Below are 18,096 nucleotides of genomic sequence, written 5' to 3'. Positions count from 1 at the left end.
TGGCGCTATAGCCACGAGAGAGAAAGAGAGTGCACGCGTGTGACAACTGTCAGGTCAAAGGTTGGCATATTTGGACGCGTTTATAGCTGTGCATTCGAAGTGGGGTCACAGTGATGGGTTGAAGCCTTCATTTTTTCTTTCTTTTCTATTTTTCACCATTTCGTGCATGAAGTGTTGTCGTTATTCAGACCTGACCTATTGCGCCGGCAAACAGTTCAATATTAATCATCGAACCTTCCAGCAGTGTGTCATTCTGCAATGACTGGCTTTGATACCCGGGTAGAGGGGCTGAGTGAACGATTTCCAGAACACTCGACCCGTTTCAAACGCAGTACAAATAGCGATACCGACCGTTCGATTGCACTTCCGGGTTACGGGGTTCGTCGTTTAAAAGGCTAAAGGTTAAAACAAGCTTCAGACCAACTGATGAGAAAATTTGGAACACAACTGCACCATCTGTGCCCAAATGGAAACACTCCAAAGACTCTCATTCCCCTCACTCGATGAGTGCATGCTTTATTGGCCATCGGGTCAAACGCGCTTACCTGTTCTCGTACTGGTAGCGGATGAGAAAGTTCACCAGATCGATTGCAACCGAGCGGCAGTGCTCGTGGCAAAACGCTGGCCCCGGCTGGCGACGCTTCGTCGTGGACGAAACGCTTGACGTGATTGTCACTGCTGCCGTTAGCGTAGACGAGGAGGAAAATCCTTTCTCCTGCCGGTGGGCCGTATGTTCGCGTCGTCTAAACATGGCATGAAAATCGTGCACACAGTTCACACACACAAAAGCTCCCGTCATGTGCGAAAGCTCATCAAGCAGGTTGTAGCACTGTAGCACACACAATAGCAATACTTCCGGTAAGTGGATGGATTTTACAGCCGTTCCACCACTCATGGAGTGAAGATGAAAAACCGCCTCGCGCTTGGAACGTTCGACGGATGACTAAACGTCGCTCCGGAAAGAAAGCGGCTTGTCTTGTCGGGTGTAATTACATTCGATTGGTTCGTGTTGAGGCGGTGTGTTTGGTAGGTGGAATGAAAACACTAGCAAACACTGTAATTATGAGACGCCAAGCTAGCCGAATCTTCGGTGAGTCATGCAATGCAATCGATTTTTGTTGGAGGCGGTGTAAAAGGAGTGTTCTCATGGTAGTAATATTAATAAAACAATACGAAGTTGACGAGGACAATACCACATTCAAAGATGAGCCAGACAGAGAGCACTCATATTTCTTTCCATTGAGTCGTTGTGTTGCGCTTGATCCTTTAATAGAAGAACACCATGTTCTGTAAGAAAGAACCAAAAACCAAGCATACCAGGCAAACATAAAAAAGGGAACAAATTACACCTGTAGCCTGTCTGTAGAGCAGGATGTACGGATGTCGGATCGTGTCGTGTCGGGCTCTAATTGATTCTCAATTAAAACGCAACACCGGAGCAAAGTCGTGCTGCGGTACTGGTTCAGTTTTTCCTTTTGCTTTTTTGTATCCATCCCACTACCGGCAGGGACTGAACCGGATGATTTAAGACAATTACAACGGTTCAAGTGCACGCAAAAAAAAAAGAAGAAGGAAGAAGCGTCTGCTCATCAGCAGCAATGAAAAAGTGTGTAAAAATCGGAGGGCGCAATCGAAATCGAAAGGTAAATAAAGAGAGCGAAAAAGAGAGCGAAAAAGGTCAAAACCAGACACTAGCAACGCTATTTGCTATCGGGAGAAATTAATCAACCCTTCTACCGAACGGTTTAGTTGGTGTGCCCCATTTTTTCCCCTCCCCCCCTCCCCTTGCCTTCTGGCTCTTCATTTAATACCACGGTGTCGAGTGTGCAATTAGGCGACAGCTCTTAGCGCGCGCGCTACACTACCGCACCGTTTGCTGGCTAAGCCCGTTCGGGTATGCTTGATGCACGAACTGCCACCGTACGGTAGGACGAGTTGGAGAAATCCAATAGGAAAAAAAACACTACACTCTGCCATGCTACGTGCCGGAGCAGCCGGGGCTAAAGCAAACGAAATAAACAAACAAACAAATATTTGCCTTTTGCTTTCGAGCTTCTGTGCAGCTTTCGTGAGAAATAGCTGAGCATAGAAATAGCTATTTCGGTCCCCCCAGGCCACCCACCACGTTTTTTACCACCGTAGTACAGAGCGAGCAATAGTTGCTGAGTGTGCAGGAGTGTAATTAGGAGTGGTTCCATACGAAATGGATCGTATGGTAGGAAATCCTTCAAATAGTGTTCCAGGAACTGTTTGTGTGGGCAATCGAATTTGTCATAATTATTTCGTTAACGTTACAGAACGTTCTGTTCATCCAACAACTGTACAAATGTTTAAGTAAGTGAAATTCAATCAATAATTGGCATTATTTCTGTTTTTTTACGCATCATCAAACATTTAACTGTAATTGAATTGAAATTGAATTTTAGCTCGTTTTATATTCAATTGCATTTTATTTTGAACTATCAGCTGAAGTGTGCATATTTGCATTTGCAACTCTCGACAAATCACCATAAGAGGCATTTTGCCGGTAAAATTGACTTTGTAATGGAATGCTTAACTTGCAGTTAAAAACAAAGGGACAGAGAGAATAAAACAAACCAAAAACACCTGCTTGCATAATTCGAACACGAAAATTGTGGGAGTAGCACCGTTTGCAATCGGGATTGAATTAATTCATTTCGCCATGTCAAGCCCTTGCCCTGTTTAAATGCATTTTTCCACAAGAAAGGGAGGTTTGCAGTTTTGTTTTGTCCCTGTCTAATGCTTGTACTGTACATTTTTGTGGGGATGTACTACCGTTCTACATTCTATTTTTTTCTCTCCACCGTGTACACTATCCATTTACGGCAAGTTATAAAATATCCGTGCCGGATATGATGGAAAATTATGTAAGTGCCGTGGATTTATTTCTCTTCGAGCAGTGTGGAAGATTTAAGGGAGCTCGCTTGGTGACTTTTGTTTGCTGTTTTTTTTTTAAGTTGCTTTCACCACCTAAAGCAAAGCTGTACATGTAGAGAAACGGCTCAGGTACGGCACATGGCTACATTGCAGCTCGTTACAAACTAGCGTGCAGCTATTTTCCGGCATCGAGTTTGAGCTTCCTTTTATAATACAATTTTCTTCCGTGTCTTTTTGTGCGAGTGCGCCCCGATCAGGCTGCCGGTTGACAAGTCAAACAGAATGCTTGATTCCATGCCTGGGACTGGGTGCTGCCACTATTTGCACTACGGTTGGCAATACGGTGGCACCGGCACCGCTACCGGAATGTGCAGTAATTCATGCGGAAATAGCGGAAGTGAAGTGAATGCAGCTGAGGCGTTTTCTGACGGGAGGATTGGTGTTTTTTTTTACGGAAAGGTGTAGTGCAGGCGAAAGGTACTTGGCTGTTCGGATTGGTATATGGCAAAACGGATAATCGAAAGCAGTGTCACATGGGAGAATTTCACCTTCATTTGTTGTAACGAGGGAGGTTAAAGAGAGAGAGAGAAAGCCCAGTGTATGGGTGTATGTGATGTGACTGACGTGTTAAGAACGGGTCGAAGGGCGTGGATATAACACGTGGTGACTGAGTTAAGGACGCTGCAGCTGTAGTTTACCGTTTAGATTAGGGATTTATTTCGCTGATGGTAAAAATTGTCCTTCAAGTGGAAAGTACAAACTAAAGAGTCAGTTGAAATAGCTATACATGCTGTGAGAAATAAATGTTGTATCGGACCCTGGGTTATACCGGAATGTTTTTAATGGAGGCGCATGGTAGCTCATCCTTTTCCTAATGCGTTTGACTAAAATCTTAAGAAGAGGAGTTCTGCCAAAAGCTGGGACAAGTATTCTCCATTTGTGATTAATATAACTTTGTAAAGCTTCAAATTTAAACCTTATTATGTCTAGCGGATGAATTATGCCGTAAGCTAAAAAGCTCATTTGTATTATGTCGCACCTCGACCTTCGCCGTTTGAGCAATAGTAAATGCTTTTATACCAACGAATGACCGATTGAAATTAGTGAATAGGCATTTTAAATTTGCTCTTACTTTAGCAGCATCTTTTTAGCAAATAATTGCATTTTTTGCTATTGCCATATTAGACTGAAATTTCACTAACATTTCAATCGAAACGGTCGAATGATTGTCAGCTGTTGAGATGTTTGCTGTGTGTTTGGCAGAAAAAAAAACTTCAAAACAGCCAATCAAACTGTCATTACGCTTCTACTAGATTTGACGCCTGATATTAGTTTCCATTGCTATTCACAAAGCATGATTGGGATATTAAATTCAAAGTTTTTTCCCTATGCAATTCAACTGTAAACTGAATTGCAAATCAAAAACCAATTTGTACATTACTTTTCCATTTAAAAAAAACCTTTCATCCATGAAGATATGACAAGAACTTTATGCAAACTGCAATTTGTACGAAACCAATTGCTGTTGATGCAGAAAGCAATGCACAATCGCATCTGCATCATCAACGAATCCTGCAAAAAAAAAAAACGCTACAAATCCATCTTCCACAGCTGCTACCTTATACTGAAGTAGCTCGTATAACGGCGAAGGAGTAAAAATGTATCTGATTTGGAGCTCTTTCTGTGTCATCTCCTTTCCCGTTCGAACGCTTTTTACGTGGACAGTTAAACATGGATAGCTTCGTCCGGTGGTTACTCCGAGGGGCAGCTAAACCCATTTCCGGAATCTAAATTAAATCATCTTCGCCAACGGGATTTCGATAGATCCGGGATCCAATGGAATTGATGGATGCGAAACGTTTTTAAACTGGGGAGAAAGAAGTAAGTGAATCAAAGCGAAAATACTAAGAGAGATAACAGCATCATCATTCAGCATAAAAAGTAGCATTGGTATGTTTCCATAGAACGATGGAAAGTTAATGGCTGCAGGAAGCGGCCATTTGCTATTGGATTGAGGTTTTTTTAAGCTTCTTTTGGGAAGTTTGTGTTGTGATCGGTTGGCTCATTTTCTAAGAAGTTAACTGCGATGAATTGTTTCTTAAAGAAATGGGATTACACTTATAAATTCGGTTCGGTTTGAAGTAATTCGGCATGATTCATTTGAAGAAATTTACACTTCACCCACTCCGTGAAGTCTAAATTAGGTTTAAACAAACCCAACAAACTACTACAAAAACAAAAACATAACATAAAAAAAGGAAAACAAATTCCGAACCGAATCAAATTAAAACCACCATCGGCAGTTTCATTTGATTTGCAATCCTTCCAAGTATACAAACGTTCGTTTTGTTTTTGATTGCAGATTTTGTTTAACTCGCTCTTTGCGAAGTGTTAGTGCTTTGATCATTTACGTTTGCTTTCTTCTTGTGTGCCTTCGCCCATCCAGCCGAGCAATAAACATATTATCAGAAAAAGTAATCTAAAGAGTTATGATTTATTTCGATGCCAGCAATTAAAAGTTATGGGATTGGTTCGTATAAAGCTACAATGGGTTCGGGTTATGCCTTTTGGTGAATGTAATGAGTTTGGGTCCCCCATTTTTTGCTTCACTCAAATGCAAATCATTGCTGCCTTTTTTATTGATAAGAAAAACGATAAGGGTTCGAAAACATTTTCTAGCGTGTGCCTTTTCACAAATTTACTGTGGTGCATAAACTCATTAATGTTTTAGCTGAGGTGGCTTTCAACAAGGATTGGTATTTGACTCTACTTTTGGCAGCTAACAAATCTCCAAAGCAACCCAAAATAGCAATAATATGGAGCAATAAATGCAATATACAAGGCAATAAATGATCTGTAAAGGATCAGAGGTGAATAAATACGATCCTATTTCTAGGCCAAGCGTAAGTGAGAGTGGAGCTGGGAATGTGAACATATTTTCATTATCCATCAAAACTTTGCCATATTAGTTGCACTGCCAATTGTATGGTTGAATATAGAAAGGAGCAATACCAATTACTTAATTGGTAGTCGTTGGTTTCGTATTGTTCATGTTCTATAGCTGTTTTATTTTTATTTTCGACAAAAACGAAAACCCGTCATAGAAGAGTGTCTGTCCAAGTCCGGCTTGTTATTGAATTATTTCCTGAGAAATCACTTTATTTTGTAGGCGCAGGGCTGCTGTTTGTGCTGAGTTAAGCCCGTGTTTCGAGAAGTCGGTAATCTTGCCTGTGTTCCAGCCCGAAGATGAAGCTTATTTTGTTCCAAATTCAGCCGCGGGCAAAAGGACCAATTAAGAGTAATGAGAGTCTGGCTGCATAGATTCCCCATTGCAGCCAAAAAATAGGATATTTTTAACATCAGTGAGTGGATGTTTGGACCGTTTGGAGCTTCAAGGAGAGAAATGGAAAATGATGAAATGGCAAAACGCTTACCATGATTATGATTATTGTCGGAATGACGCAAACTGCCCACTGGCCAATTGGCTAGACACGGGGGTACACTCGTGCCGGGAATAAGTCACTCCTGCTTTATGATCACACACACACGCACACGCACTCAAAAATTGAGCACCGCCCGTGACGTCCAAAACAACCTCGTTTGATGCGCGATTTATTTTTACGACAACAATTTGAGCCCCCCGTGCGACAAATGGATGTTATTAATGGGTAATGGGTTTATGCTTTTTTCACGTATGCTGCATTTTGTGCACCATCATGCCCGCGTGAACAGATTTAGCGAAAATGTTATACGGCTCGTTTGCGTAATGCTGTGTTTTCCTGCGTGCGTGTGCGCTCTGCTTGTTTGTTTATCAAAATGTGAATATAAGAAACGGAGCAAAGGGACCACTGTTGTAGCACAGATCCGTCGAAAACAAGCTGGATAATTGTTATGAATTGAGGCACTTAGTCGGTGAAAGCGATGATCCGCTACATTAATAGTGTGCGCCATTCGGAAGAACCATAAAAAAACGGGTCCAATAGCGGGTGAAGCTTTCTGTGCATTTTGCAACTGCATACTGCAACTAACAATAACTAACGGCTATTGGGGCAGCTGCCAATTTGTTCCCATTTGTGTGGAAAGCGATCGTATCGAGAGAACTAACATTTGCGTTGCTGCCATACACTTTATTGGGGTATTGCTGAAGAGCTAACAGTAGCGCACGTGGGGAAATATGGTTGCAGTGGTGTTAGTGCAACATTTGGTGGCCGAGCGCCGGAAGGTTTTGCGAAATGTTTGTTGATTATTTGACACTTTAACCTTAATTTTTGATTCAAACTCAAAAGTTGAGGGAATTATGGTAGGTTTCTATGTTTTTCTGTCAACGATTTTGCTTTGTAAAACATAGATTTTAAGCTCGTATAGGCTACAAATTAAAAAAAAAATCAATGTAAAAACAAGAGATATTCTTTTTTCATAATTGTTTGGTTCACGCTTACCCGTTTCATTTAGTACATGAAATTTGCGATAAAAAACTAGATTTGGACCTATGTTATTAAGGCCGTGGTCGTTACCTCTTATCACATATTTAAAGTTATTGAAAGCAAGTGAATAAATATAACATTTATAAGCACAGACAGTCACATAGAAATCCGGGAATCATTATGGATGAAATAATTCTTCAAATAATTTCAGTAAAAATAGAGTACGACACCAGCACCTGTCATTCCTACTCTTTTAAAGCATCATAGAGCTCATCTCGCAACTTATCATTTAGCGATTAACAATGAATGTACGCTCGAGTAGCTTTTAATAGAGGCAGCAGTATACTCCACACCAAACCCGAAAACCATCCAGCCCAGCGCCCCCGGGGTCTGTGCATGTATAAAATGCATACATCTCTATTATTCTAGCCCATCCCGCAGAATGTAGGACTGTGGCTGACCATCAACACCCGCATCCAGTCCACTGCATTAAGCTCGCCAGCGTCCGTACCACCGCTGGCATAAATTACGGCCGTGGGGAAGCCACCGGAGTGTAAATATTTGCACCGAAAGTTTCCCTCCGTCCCGAAAATTGTGCCCAAGGACGTTGGAACGTTTGCGGTGTTTGCGCTTAGCCATTTTGTATGGCTTTGTTTTTGTTTGTGTGTGTGTGTGTGTGTGTGTGTGTGTGTGTGAGTACTCGTATGTGTGTGCAAGTGGGTGTACTACTATTTGATTGGATTTGTGCGGAGGCTTCAACGGTTCGATAGCCTGTAAACTGGCTGGCGTGCCGATGCTTATCGCTGGTGGGCGCACTGGTTGAAATGCATTTAGAGCTAGAGCGAGAGAGAGAGTGCACACTACATAATGGAATGAAAATGTTGTGCATTTCGAAATGATGGTGGTGCATTCTGTGGCCGGCAAAGGGCGAAATGTCAAACATCAAGTGTAGCGGGAATTAATGGTAGGGAGGTAAACGAAAATGGACCACGTCAAGCATTTCGATTTATGTTTGTTTTCCAATCCGAAGGTCCGAGCTATAAATCGACATTGCATCAATTGCGGTCTAACAAATACAGACAAAACACTCACGCACATTTATACAGATAAATTGATTGATTGAAAATTTATGATGTTATTTAATGATATTAAATGTACGGAAATGCTGTCGATTTAATCGAACAGGTACAAATGGTGGTGGTACAAATTTTGAATTACAAGACAGCCTTTATCGTTGGTGATACAGGAACTAAATTTGTGTGAACAAACGAGTAAACGAATTATGTAGCGTGTAATCACCAATCAGTAGATTGATTTGGTTTTCGGGAACTTCATTTGAAGCTGTCACAAATGATTGGATCCCAACAAGTTTCAACAACAACCAAAGCATAACATCGATAGCCGTTTTGCACTGCTGATAGCAAACCCTTGTCCTCGGGGTTGGGTTCTTTTTCAGTAGCAAATCGTTCGTAGCTCAGTTCACAAACGGTTTGCAACGCAACGCTACACGAAGGTCAGGAACGGAAGTTAAAACAGACCTGGCCAACGGTTCGACGTAACCTTTCGTTGATGCGTTTGGGGCGCTCAGGCCACGCGCGTACCCGATCGGATGATATTTGTGCCGATGGAAGGGACTAAAGAGAATGGGAAAAAGGGGAAGAAAAGTTGTTTTTGTGAAGCAAACGAAAATGTTCGAGAAACAGGCGGGCGGGAGTGCATAACTCGAGGCTTTCGAGGCGCTCGATAGCTTTCTTCCATCACGTTTCCCTGCAAAAACAAATTAAATACCACCAGTGTGTGTGTGTGTGTGTGTGTGTGTGTGTGTGTGTGTGTGTGTGTGTGTGTGTGTGTGTGTGTGTTGCGTCGGAGTACCGGCCACTGGCGACCGCTGTTAAATGTATGTTGTATTGTTCGCTTTCGCAACCTTTCTTCCGAGGCTTTGAGGCTTTCACTGAGGGTCTCATCCCGTCCGAAATAAAACCAATCACACTTCATTAAGAAGTTAAATTTAATTCACTTCACTCTGTTTCGGGTGTTTTCGTGTGGAGGGATTTCGCTCTCGCCTCCGGTGATGGGATTCGATATTTGCTTTCGATTACGAAGAAGTGAAGTGAGTTTTGAATTTCGATCGCCCGCAGGATTGAAAGGAGAGTTGTGGGTTTCCCAACCCAATTTCAAGATGGAAATGTGTCGCTGTATGATTGTCTCTAAACGGGCCCAACGTGTATGAACCTTTTATTTGTGGGTAAACCGATTCAAGAACCATGTTTGTGTTTTATGTAATTGATTGAATACAAGATGTTGTGGAAAGATCATTCCGCAGGCTTGTCAGTTAAGCATGATGAAGATTTATTCAGCGTTCTGATTGATGGCAGCAGATGTAGACACTCACACATCTTAATACTTCATTGGCTTGAGCACGCTGTGACCTTTTTAACCTTTTATGGTGGTTTGTCTATAATCTAGTTGAAATCAGTGACAAAAAGCTTGGCCTATTTTTAGGTTTTATAGAAGTAAGTTTCAAGAATGGAGACTTTTACTTTAATTAAATTTGGAATTTTTAAAGTGCTACCTAGCTGTCTGTTGGGGACACCCTTCGGCGTAAAAAGTAATTAAAATTAATAAAAAAAACATATCACAAAATGTTACATAGCCTAGACCCCATTTATCGGCCCTTTAGAATTTAAATAATAATAATGTAAAATCCACCCCCCCCCTCCGTTGGGAAGGGAATAAAAGGAAAAGGTTGCGTTTTGTGTCGGTAAAACTTTTCCCCAGCCCCAATTCTCACCTCAGCTATCCATTCTTTACAAAACCTCAAAGGACCCAAGTTTCAAGAGCGAAAAGGTCTTTCATTCATTTCCCGCAAAGCTTTATCGGAGCTCTATCGTCTGGAGGTTGATCCCATCTAGTAGGCGAAGCTACCCCACTTTTTGCGCATAGCAACCGAAAGTTGTAACAAATCTTTTCCCCAGCTGCAAGGATCAACAAAAGATGTTGACACAGCAAAGATATCGTAAATGAGTGGATGAGCAAAAAAAAAAAAAGAGAGAGAATCAAAGTCCTTGGTGGCCTCTTTATTGCCTTGGAAACGAGAAAGATAAAAAGGTAGCAAATGAGACAGTATGCAGGTAGCTCAAGGTATGCTTCCGGGGGCACGGAAGAAGTCACAGGATGATGACATTTCCAGATTAATTAAAACTTTTACAACTGGTAGCGTCTCGGAGGGATTTTTTTTCTTTCCTCTATTTTGATTTAAGGATTAATCTCTTCGTTGGGATTGGTTATAAAAATGGAAATGTTGTAAGACGGATGGACCGCGGTATTTGTATCGCGGTGTGCGCATCATAAAGGCAACACCGGAAGTAGTCGGAACTATTTCACGCAACTGAACATAAATGGATGATAAAACGATGCATAAAGTTTCAGTCATGAGCAAGGTGGTTGTCGTACCGTCAGGTCTTTTAACGATCTAGGGGAAACTAGGGAGTACAGGTAAAGGGAAGGTTTGTCATTCCTTTTTTAAGGTTCATAAAGCGTCATCTAGATGGCGCTGGTCGTACTGAAGTCGATTATTACTAGCAATGGGGAATCTTTTAGTAGTCTTCAGGGTGCAGTGAATGATTTAAGAAAATGTGATAGGGAATGGCCGTAAAAATAGTGTTAATTGAAAACAAAAACAGGGTTAGTCAGATAAAAAACAAAATATAAAGGAGAGTCACTACATAACGCAAGAACAAAAGATTAAGGACTTAATAACAGAAATAGGGTTAAGAGAGAAGATAAACTTGTTCGTATTCGTATTGCCGTTTCGTACATGGACCGAGCCCACACTGGAGCCCGCAAGCGTCGCCTCTGTATGACCCCCTTGCTGGCCGGCGGTCCCGTCGGACCACCGTGCGTCGGTGGCGCGGACGTTGTCGCCCCCCGGTGCGGCTCCTTGCTGCTTGCGTTGCCGTGCGCTGCCGCGGAGCCACTACAACCAGTGCCTCCTGCACTACCGCCACCAGTAGCACCGCCACCACCACCACCGCTGCCACCTCCTCCTCCTCCTCCGGCACCACCATCTTGACTGTCGTGTGTGTACAAGGGGTGATGATTCGGAGCGATGGTTACAAGAGGTCACAATTTTAATGTTCACATTTTTTACATAACAAAAAGAAACCCATTCACCATTGGGAGGCATCGTTTTCGGAGTGAGTTTTCAGCAGCGATGGTTTGTGTTAGTGTGTTACCCGCAACCGAAATTGTGTTTCATTTTCGATTCGAATAGTTGGCGGACGGGTAAAGAGTGGATTTTTAGACGGGTTTGGGATTGTTTGTTTGGATAAAAAATAGTTCAATTTTGATTAGCAACGTGTTTATACCATATCGGTGCGCCGTTGTGTCAGTGTTCTGGATGGAAAAAAGGATGTATTGTGATCAACGGTAACGTATTTTAATCTCATACGAGTTCCTTTTGTTTGTTGATTTTGTTTTGTTTTGTATTACCGGAAGGGTATTAAAGATGATGAAAATATTTCACTCCCAAGTGCTGGATTATTAGCTTATGTTGGGATTTTTCTTCTTAATCGATGTAAATTGTAAAAGGAAATATAATCTAGCAGCTAGACAGGCAATCGTTCCAAAAAAGCGTTACACATTCTTGCAAAGAAAGATGCTTCAGGTTTCTGTACATTGGTTTGTAGTTTCCGTTGCTGAACCTAAAGGTAAATATTTACCGAATTATTTTGTCAAACAATAAGCTTGATTATTCAATCGTTATCGAATCAATACTTTCGAAAGCTCTTAAAATAAATAAATTAAAAATTTTTCACACCCCTTTACTGACTTTATTATCACTTTTACTTACGTACGATTTCCCACTGATTTATTATCGGATCGAAACGTTTTTCTTCTGAAACTAAAGCTTTTCAGCATGCATATGAGCTGAAACATGAAATCGCACATACATTACACTGCAATTTGCACGTTAAAAAGCTAAACGAAGCAGCAGAAAAAGACATGCTGCGCAAGTGATCTGACTGCTGACCTCTTTATTCCTCTCTGCTCGAATGGAGCTCGCATGTGCTCCTCACCAAGTGCTCGAGCAGAAGAAGCGAATGAAACAATAACAGTTAGAGAGAATGATTTTTAAATGAAAATAAATGCTTCCCCATTTCGTAACCGGTGACGACAAATCGGACCAACGAGCGAACACCGACAGTGTCCTGTCTGTCAACTTTGCCAGCATTTGCCTCCCAAACCATCACCAGGCTAGGGTACGAAATCCGCTGGGAGGGAACAAGCTTTGCGTTAAGGTAAAATTACATTACATTACAGCATCCAGCGAACAAGCATCGACCAAACGTCGGGTAGGTGGATGTTAAAATTGTTTCAACAGAAATTGGATTGTTCTCTTTGTTGCGCGTCCGTCCGACCGGAGGCAGAGGATCGGAGAAATTGCATGCTGCGAACCAATGATTCTTCCTCTCTGGTCTTCAGAAAACCAGACCGTTTCTCCTCCACCATCCGTGCGTGTGCGTGAGCCATGCAAGGACAAACGCAATCGCAAATGGATTCACCCTCCACCTTGGCCGTCGCTTGGCCGTATGTTTTCTGTGTGTCGTTCAGGTTGGGGGTATTTTTATCGACGTTCGTCGCCTACTGCCTGCGGCTCCCGGACCTCACGGAATCATAGGGATTGATGGTGATATTTACTTATCAAATTGAAGTGGATTCTACCAATCCTAATGCACTGCTATTTCTGGTTTGTCTTGGTGAACGTGTCTGTCTATGTGTGTGTGGATGTCAGTGGTAAAGCCTCGGCTAAGGGAATTAGCCGTGCTGTGTCATTAATTTTACGAAAGCTCTAGCTGACGATGCTGTATTGTGTGTGAACATAGTACTGTGTGTGTGTGAGTGTGTGTGCTCTTTTTTATCCTTAGAATATCCTGCCAGCTGTAATGCACGATAGATAAAGCCTCCCGGATTGTGTCTGGTGTTTGTCTGCCCGGGAAGATGATAAAATCTAGCCAAGGGGACGCGAAAATTGGATTTTGCAAAACGCGCACCATTAACAAAATTCATGTGGCGCGTAAATTTGATTACCAGGCACGCACTCCGAGCTGCAAGGAAGCGGCGGGAAGGCTGAGAGGTGATGAATCTAGTCTGATTTTGAGCTACAAGGTTGTTAAGCTAATATATACATAAACGCCAAGCACTGAAGTAAGTGACATGATTTGCTTCCCCGAGCGTTGGTGGTCCTGCTGTTAAGTTGCATAATCTGTTCCACAAACAATTGCTTTTTGCGTTTGAGTTAGCGTTGTCGTTTGCAAATTCATTGTACATTGAACCATCGTTGGTGGAGAACTTGTTTCTGCTCGCTTTTGGAACGATTGCCGTACGTTTTAGCATGATTGGGTGAGGAGTATATGTTAGGTTGATTCAACGGTAGACTGTAAACCAAAGTTCAACTAACTTGAGCTGGTCTAGTTTGATCATTTAAATGGAAATTACATGTTAGGGATAAATATCTCCTGAAAAAAAAAATGGAAACTCGCTCTATTGCGAAAGGGTAGACAAAATACATCCTTTTGGACTTTGTTTTTTTTTTATCTTTTGCAACTATTTGGTGGCGCTTCATACAACAACCATTCGACCGTGGCGTGTGACACGTGACGGCTGTAGAGTTTGGTAGTCGGCGGATGATGGTCTTATACTTACTTTGTCTCGTCGATAAAAACGGCTTCAAGTACGCGCGCGGCGTAATGAAGGTTTTTCTGCAGCAGCTCGGCGGAAATTTCGCCGCGCTGCAGCTGCCGCAGCAGACATCGTAGTCTGGAAGAGAGCGCAAGGAGGAAAATTGAATGTTACTAATGGCGATTAGATACGCTACCGTATTGCAGATATGTGCTGAGAATGATTGTTCTTGTGCAGTATTTGTTTCTATTATTTTTAGGTCTGCATGAAAACGTTTGAGTTGTTTTTTTTCTTTTCAAATGACGAGAATCGAGAACAAATACAACGAACAAATAAGGCCATATTGTCCAAAGCACTCACAGTTCAAAATGTATTGCAAAACGATTCGACTTACCTGACTGCGGCTTTATCACATGCATCTGGTGTATCGACAGCCGGCAGGTTGTCCGTTGCTAGGTCCACATTGTCCAGCTCATCCCCGGTCGTCGATTCGGTACGGTTCGCGACGACACTCACGGTCCCGGACGTCGGTTGCATGCTCTCGAGCTCCCGACTTAGCTGGCTGTTGACGAAGGCGAGCTCCGACTCGGACAGGGGCGGATGGTGCTGACCGTACTCGGCCTCCGAACTGGCACCGGCACCGCCACCTTCGCCACCTTCGCCTCCCCCTCCTCCTCCTCCGCCTCCTCCTCCTCCTCTTCCACCACCACTACCTTCAGCGTAGGAATCGTTACCGTATGGTGGCTGCTGCTGGTACTCTGATTCGTCTAGCGCTTCCTGATACTGGAGCTGCTGCTGGATGTTTGTGTTTTTTCTACTATTGGTTCGCCGTACGATTGTAAGACTTCCTTGCTCTGGAAGTAGAAGAGAAGAGAGGAAAAAGACAGTGGCCATTAGTTGGGAGGGTTCGATGTGTTTGAAGAAAATGGGCATAATTGATAATAAATTATGTGTCATTGAGAATTAAACAGCACACGGTACAGAAGACATTCTTACAAATGAAACGTTCATTTAACTTTAAAAGGATGTATTTTTATTGAGTTATATTTCTTTTTAGAGTTTTTCTTTGTTTATTTTTTCAGCAATGACTTGGCAGAAAACTATCCTAAATCAATATACAGATGGAGGCGCCTGGTGCTTTACTACTGCAAACTTGCAACGAAAATATCCTTAGAGGGACAAAAAACCAGGCGCCTCCATTACGTAGCAAAGCGATATCAGTGAAGCCTAGTTAAGAGGCAGATTTCTATGAAAAAAGGAAAACCATGAAGAACAATATAAAAGTAGATCTGTGAAATCGTCGATCGTATTGATGAAAGATATTTTGCTAGTTTGAATATTGTTCAGTTGATGAACGAATTGTTTCGAAATAATTAATATTAATTGCTTATTAATGTTGTTAATTGAACAAATAATACTGAAGGTTGTTGTTGTTTTGAACGTTTTCTCATTACAGAAAAAAAACCTTTAAAAAGGTATGTAAATTAGTAGTCTTTGGCATGTGATCCGCGGACCACTTGAGGTCTATGGCGTGAACAGACGTGGTCCACTAAAGAATTTATTTTTCAAATCAAAAGTTTGTTAAAATACTTATTGTACAATTGTTTCCTCACAATCAAGTTTTTATTTTCAACAGGCAGCATGTCTTTAATATGAACTAACCATATTAGAAGTTTTGGAATAAGTCTACAAAAAATATATCCTCAGTAAATGGGGGTTGCAGACAATATGTACGCAAAACTAAGTGATCTTTGAAAGGTTGGAGAGGACTGATGTAGATGATGATACTAAGAATAATAATAGAGCAAAGAATAATATTGGATTGAATGGAAATGAATGATTATTTTTTATAGTGAGCTTAAAGATCTTTTGCAACACTTCCACAAACTCCATTGTCATCTGACAATGGTCATCCTAGAAACCTGTTTCTAGGAATAAAATAAATGAACCTTCACTCTTTTCAAGCAACACTTCACTTGCAATAGGTGACCCCCCTCCCGGACCCTCCCTTCGCATTACATCATTCTACCGTTTGTGTCCTACTCCTGGTGCTAAATGTCGTGCGCTTCATTGAGCTCGGTGGTTCGGTTGATGATGCCGGCAAACTTTTATAATGTCGCACAGCCATCATTACCAGCGGCACTGTGGTGGTGATGGAGACGCCCGGGTCCCGGGTTTCAAACGATTGCCGGTCAGTTGGTCTGCCGATGAAGGTTAACGATCAATTACGCAAAAAGTCAACTGTCTTCCGACCATTCCATTCGATGCGGCGCCTGGTGTACCCATTTTCTGGCTGTGAATGTTTCCTTGCGACCTTGGTCTGCTTTGGTCCCTTCCCTTGGCTTGCTGGTGGCGTCATAGTTGTTTGGAAGAGAAGTAGAAGAAGGGGGAGTTTTGCCAGATACACACTAATTAATTGTTGATTAGGCAGCGCAACCTCCCATTGCTTTGACAGTGCTGAATGGAGGTATAATTATGAGTTTGAGTGTTGCTTCTGTGTCAGATTACGGAGCGCGTGTGGAACATGATTGGATGGACCTCACGGGGAACCATATTATTTGGCAACCAAAAAGCTTACCAAACAATGGTAAATCAATAGTGATGGATATCTATTTTGGGGTTTATTATTCAACATGAAATATTTTCAAACCCTGAAATATTTCATGAAACTGTTACAGTCAACAAAGTACAGAACAACACACTATTTATAATGTTATTTTAAACTGTCTTTTAAACCTGTTCAATATAATAATGCAAAATGCAACAAACAACAAAGCTGGTCAGTTTCAGTTTTGAGTCCATAATAAACCCGGAGTCGGAAATTACAGTCGACCGATACAACCACCGAGAAAGGAGTATTATTTTTGCATTCAAACACTGCTTCCAATGTACAGCGATCGGTTTCAATGTGCCAAGGAACGCCGAGAGCAGGAAGGGATGGCTGAAACCCGGGACCGGTAACCACGGATTTCAATTTGCAAACTCTGCCTGGTGGTTTCGTTTACGCATGTTCTGATCCGAATGCATTTCCATCGCAAAAACCACACGTTCGCTTTCGGGTTCGGGGAAGGGCAGCACAAAGCTAAACCAACCAACCTTCCCACTGTTGTTGACGATGCTGTGTGACCATAAAGCCCAGGATCGCCCGGAATTGTAAGTTAATCCGACGTGTGCCGGTACATTATGTGCTTTGGGTTTGGGGTTTGAGTTTGCATGCCGCTCATAGCAATACCGCTACTGTTCGTGGGAGCTCATATTTCCGCTGCGATGACCATGGATGGTGGTTTTAATGCGGGGTTTGTGCTGTACTGTGTATTTAACGGTTTATTTGTTGTAAATTTTATGAAAACATTTTTCTGTTGAGCTTGTTGTTAGTTTGAGTTTTACAATAGAAATTGCATGAAATGGAAAACCACCACACTGCCAGAACCGTACACAAAACGACGAGACCAATTTCAATTAGTACTCCTATCGTTGAGCTTTTGATTATGATTCTGAAAAACAACACCGTCGTAAATGAAGTTACAGGTACGGTTCGTTAGCGCTGGGTGGTATATTTGGTTAGTGTATGTGGTTTGCATGTATTTGCCATATTGAAGAAATGGGTAAACCTGTGTAATACTGCGCCCGTACGAAGCATTACCGGTTGTAGTATCTTTTGTCTGTTAAATACTATTTCGTAGTTCATTCATTGTTCATTATTTCGTTATCAATATGAATAGAATTGTGCAAACTTTGGATGATATTTTAGTGTATTTAATCTGCAATAATATCAAAGAATTTGGTGTAGAAAATAGGAATATTAACTTAACGCCTAATTTTGTTGGTTTGCATTTTTAAGTTGCATAAATTGTAGAATTCAACCGGAATTGGAGCCGGTCTCGTAGTACAGTCGTCAACTCGTACGACTTAACAACATGCCCGTCATGGGTTCAATCCCCAAATAGATCGCGCCGCCATACGTAGGATTGACTATCCTGCTATGGGGGCGAATCAATTAGTCACTGAAAGCCAAGCCCACAAGAGGGTACAGGCAGGCCTTGACCGACATCGGTTGTTGAGCCAAAGAAGAAGAAGAAGAAGAAATTGTAGA

General features: G+C 42.0%; 2 protein-coding genes across 13 annotated transcripts in view; one reads left to right on the top strand and one right to left on the bottom strand.

Moving 5' to 3' along the window:
- The window catches only part of LOC120956599 (dual specificity calcium/calmodulin-dependent 3',5'-cyclic nucleotide phosphodiesterase 1-like), a 267,302-nt gene that overhangs the window by 27,497 nt on the left and 221,709 nt on the right, over positions 1-18,096 (bottom strand). For 11 of the 12 annotated variants that reach the window (XM_040378213.2, XM_040378217.2, XM_040378218.2 and 8 more), the window contains 3 exons: positions 14,398-14,857; positions 14,028-14,141; positions 11,140-11,394 (listed from right to left, as the gene is read on the bottom strand). In XM_040378213.2, the coding sequence (XP_040234147.2) occupies positions 11,140-11,394; positions 14,028-14,141; positions 14,398-14,857 (829 nt within the window). The remainder of the gene's footprint in view (positions 1-11,139; positions 11,395-14,027; positions 14,142-14,397; positions 14,858-18,096) is intronic. The other variant, XM_040378214.2, reaches the window with a different exon arrangement.
- The window catches only part of LOC120956600 (maltase 2-like), a 63,561-nt gene that overhangs the window by 13,451 nt on the left and 32,014 nt on the right, over positions 1-18,096 (top strand). The window lies entirely within an intron of this gene.

This window comes from Anopheles coluzzii, chromosome 3 (assembly GCF_943734685.1).
Source record: "Anopheles coluzzii chromosome 3, AcolN3, whole genome shotgun sequence".
Classification (NCBI taxonomy): domain Eukaryota; kingdom Metazoa; phylum Arthropoda; class Insecta; order Diptera; family Culicidae; genus Anopheles; species Anopheles coluzzii.
This window is presented reverse-complemented; position numbering and strand designations above follow the sequence as displayed.